This window comes from Sorex fumeus, unplaced genomic scaffold, assembly GCF_029834395.1.
Source record: "Sorex fumeus unplaced genomic scaffold, SorFum_2.1 ptg000039l, whole genome shotgun sequence".
NCBI lineage: Eukaryota > Metazoa > Chordata > Mammalia > Eulipotyphla > Soricidae > Sorex > Sorex fumeus.
In genome coordinates this window covers 14943057-14947385 of record NW_026606096.1, presented here as the reverse complement: position 1 = coordinate 14947385, position 4329 = coordinate 14943057, and the positions used below count along the sequence as shown (strand labels likewise).

General features: G+C 50.9%; 1 protein-coding gene across 1 annotated transcript; it reads left to right on the top strand.

The window, feature by feature from the left end:
• The first annotated feature begins 2566 nt into the window (after nucleotides 1–2566).
• Nucleotides 2567–3988, top strand: LOC130028144 (tripartite motif-containing protein 75-like). Its single transcript, XM_056118854.1, has one exon. The coding sequence runs from the start codon at nucleotides 2567–2569 to the stop codon at nucleotides 3986–3988; it is 1422 nt and encodes a 473-aa protein (XP_055974829.1).
• The last annotated feature ends 341 nt before the right edge of the window (nucleotides 3989–4329 follow it).

Here is a 4329-nt window from a genome sequence, read left to right as displayed (position 1 = left end):
AAATACCCTTTAACCCATCGAGAGAGACTGGAAGTGGAGTGTGGGTACTGGGGATGGTGGGAGGGAAACTGGGGACATTGGTGGTGGGAAATGTACTCTGGTGGAGGAATGGGTGCTGGATCATTGTATGACTGAAAACCAAAACCCAATTATAAACAGCTTTGTAATGGTCTATTTCATCAACAGTCAGTTAACAGAATTAAAATAAAACCAAAAAGTAATATATCGTTCATGCCTGCTTCAATCAGCTTAGTCAGTGGCTGAATAAATTGCAGTAGACCTACAATAAAGCAATGTGTATAGGGGGTGGAGTGATAGCACAGCAGGAAGGGTGTTTGCCTTGCACACGGCCGACTCAGGTTTGATTCCCAGCATCCCATACGGTCCAGCACCATCAGAAGTAATTCCTGAGTACATGAGCCAGGAGTAACTCCTGTGCATCACTGGGTGTGACCCAAAAAGAAAAAACAAAACTATCCTTTAAGTATTATCTACCAGATAAGAGCTTTCCAGTGTTCTTAGGACAAGCTTTCCCCAGGCAGTGATGTGTCCCTAAAGGAGCTCTGAGGAGAAGGTGAGAGAGCAGAAGGCAAAGGCCCGAATGTGACTACAGCAGGAACAGGTTTATGGTACTGAGCACAGGGTTTGCTCTTGGTGGACTGGGTGAGGTTTTCAAATAAGAAAATTCAAGGGTGTTTCCAACGACTTTCACACGTGCTGATAGAAAGTTAAATAAATGGTGTCTCAATCAGAGAGCTGTGGACACTTATAATGTCATTTTAAATATTATTTTTTTATTTATTGTTTAAAATTTGGGGCTGAAGCAATAAAACAGCAGATAGGGCGTTTGCATTCCATGCAGCCAACATAACCTACCCGAGTTCAATTCCTCCGCCCCTCTTGGAGAGCCCAGCAAGCTACCGAGAGTATCTCACCCGCAACTCAAAACCTGGCAAGCTCCCAGTGATGTATTCGATATGACAAAAAAAGTAACAGCAAGTATCACAATTTGTTGTGAGATGTTACTGGTACCTGCTTGAGCAAATCGATGAACAACGAGAGGACAGTGCTATAGTGCTACAGTTTAAAATTTTATTAGGGCACAGCAATTTAACATGTTTCTCATAGTAGAATATGTGACCCAAACTGTTCTGGCACCAGTGCCACCCCCAGTGTCATTGGCGAAAATTTTTGAAATCTCAATGCAGCACTGAAGACTCTGGAAAGGACAAATTGTGGACCCACTTACACTCCCATGTGGAGAGACTGAAACTGCAGCGCAGCCTGGAACTTCAGTGTATTTTGGTATTTAATTAATTTTATAAGGCTGGAGCAATAACACAGCGGGTAGGGCGCTTGCCTTGCTAGCAGCCGACCTGGGCCGACGTTGGTTTGATTCCTCCGCCCCTCTTGGAGAGCCCGGCAAGCTACCGAGAGTTTCATGCCCTCATGCAAAGCCTGGCAAGCTAACCATGACATATTTGATATGCCAAAAACAGTAACAAGTCTCACAATGGAGATATTACTGGTGCCTGCTCAAGGAAATCACTGAACAATAGGAGGATTGTGCTATACAGGGCTATAATTAGTTTGGTTGTGCCACACCCTACACTGAACATGGCATTCTGTTGACTCGGTGCCACACCTGGCAAACACCTTAGAGCCTCCATTATCTCTCTTACCCCAACAGCACTTTCCTTCTAATTCATAAACATTCTCTACTTTTTCTCAATGAGAATGGGATAGGGAACATAAAGACAGTTAAGGAAGGGCTTGCTTCCTGTGAACGCTACTTCCCTAAACACGGAGCTTCTAGTGACAGGTTAGAGCTCTGGGGAATCCCATCACTGCTCTGAAAATCCCTTCTATCCAGCCCCACCCGACCTCCCATCAGTCATTCCTGGGTGGGTCTCTCCAGACCCACCTTATGATGCATATAAACACGGTGCTGAGTGCAGGGCACACAATGCGCTAGTGCCAGCCTGAGTCTGCATCCTTCAAGGGAAGTAGCTCACCAGCAGGACCAAGCACTGCACCAGCCAGAGTCAGGATCAAGGTGAGTTAGCGATCAATCTGGGGTTTGTGGTAACTGGAGGCAGGAATAAGGGACAAGAAATCAATCAGGGAATTTGTGGTTCTTGTGGGGTCAGAGCATTATTTCTACAGCTTCCTTAGTGCCTACTGTGTGCAGGGTCTAGAGGGGCTCCGTTTGACCATCTGATCTCTATTTTCTTTATACTATACCCCAGAGTTGAGTGACCATTCCTCTGAAGTAAAAGGGGCCATTTTCTCATCACAGAAAGTGGTGATCACTTGAAACAGGGGATTCTAATAGATGAAGCCCCGGAGGTTGGTGGGCTTATTGGTGAAAACAGTTTGGAGGGCCTTGAGTCCAGATGGGAACTATGTTTTCACAGAGATAAATCACAGAGAAAACCATATTAAATTTCGAACAGAGGCTGAGTTTGTGATTTTTTTTAATTTTTTATTTTCTGGCAGGAGAAAACCTGAGGAGTTCGAACTTGTGAGCAAAAACGTCCTTGTCCTGCCCTTTCCACACCTAAGGATGGAGGAGGTGTCAGCAGCCCTGGCCAAAATGCATCCAGAACTCGTCTGTCTCGTCTGCCTGGACTACCTCAATGACCCTGTCACCATCGACTGCGGCCACAACTTCTGTGACTCCTGTATCCGCATGTCATGGAAGGACCTGCAGAACACATTCCCCTGTCCTGTGTGCCGGCAGGCCCGCCAGGAGATGCTTGTCAGTGCCAACGCCCAGCTGGGCAGGCTGGTGGACCTGGCCAAGCTCCTGCACAGATCTGAGAGCAACGAGATGGCGCGGGCAGAGGAGCGCTGGTGTGAGGAGCACAGACAGGGAGTGAGTCTCTTCTGCGAGGATGACCAGGAGCTGGTATGTCCTCTGTGTGCCCAGGGCTCTGCCCACCAGGGCCACCACGTCAGGTCGGTGGCCGAGGCAGCGGCTCATCACAGACAGAGGCTTGGTGACTATATCGAGTCCCTGAAGAAGCAGCTGGTAGAGGTGCAGAAGCAAGAAGTCGCCCAAGATAGAAACCTCCTGCAGCTGAGAGCAGACGTGGAAAAGCACAGGAGTCAGCTGGCCTCGGAATTTGAGCAGCTCACCCAGTTTGTGGAGCGTGAGCAGGAGGCGGCGCTCTACAGGCTGGCAGAAGAGGACAAACACCTGCAGCAGCAGCTCAGGGTCAACCTGGAGGCCTACTCGGACAACATCTCGGAGCTGAAGGACCTCAGACGGGTGGTGGCGGAGCGAAGCGTGATGTCGGAGGAGATGGTGCTGAGGGGGGTGAGGGACCTACAGCAGCGCTGGGCGGGACTGCATCCCCCGGCCGTGCAGCTCCTGCGCTTCAGGCCAGTGACCTACAGCCTCCCTCCTCTGTGCTCAGCACTCAGCGGCATCATCCAGAGATTCCGAGAGAGGATCAGCCTGGACCCCGACACGGCCCACCCCAGCCTGCACGTGTCCCAGGACCTCCAGTCGGTGACCTGCGTGAGGAAGAGGTCCAAAGGGGATGGGGACCCCGTGCCCTGGGATGACTACACCCCGCTGGTTGTCCTGGGCCGGGAGGGCTTCACCTCTGGCCGCCACTACTGGGAGGTGCAGGTGGGCGCCAAGCCCGAGTGGGCTGTGGGCGTGTGCAGCGTCGCCCCTTTGGCCCAGACCTCACGGCCCCTGGTGGCTCCCAAAAGATGCTGGACGCTGCAGCTGCAGGACGGCGACTACCTGGCCGTGGGCTCGGGGACCGTGCCTCTGGCTTTCAGGGACCAGCCTGCTACCATCGGCCTTTACCTGGACTGGGAGCTGGGCCAGCTTTCCTTCTACAATGCGGCCAACAGGTCTCACCTGTACTCGTTCACAGAGCCCTTTGCTCAAGAGCTCAAGCCATACTTTCGCGTGGGGCCTGACTGCACCCCTCTCTCCGTGAGGGCGGGGAGGGCTGGGGAAGGGTGAGCACAGCCTGGGTTTCCCCCCTGCCTCATGTGGACTACGGGTTATCTGATATTTATGAGACTGGTTGCATAAGTCTTCAATTTTGGGGCAGCTTAGGGAGATGATCTCTTCTTGTAACTCTTTGTAATATATCTCTGATTATTTTGCACCTATATGCCTGTGTCTAATAAAATACACTTTTACTGCAAAGAAAAGTCTTGCTTCCTTGCAGCAGAAATATGTTTTAAAAGGCATTACACAGTTCTCACGGGCTGGAGCGATAGCACAGCGGTAGGGCTTTTGCCTTGCATGCAGCCAACATGGCCGACCCGAGTTCGATTCCTCCGCCCCTCTCGGAGAGC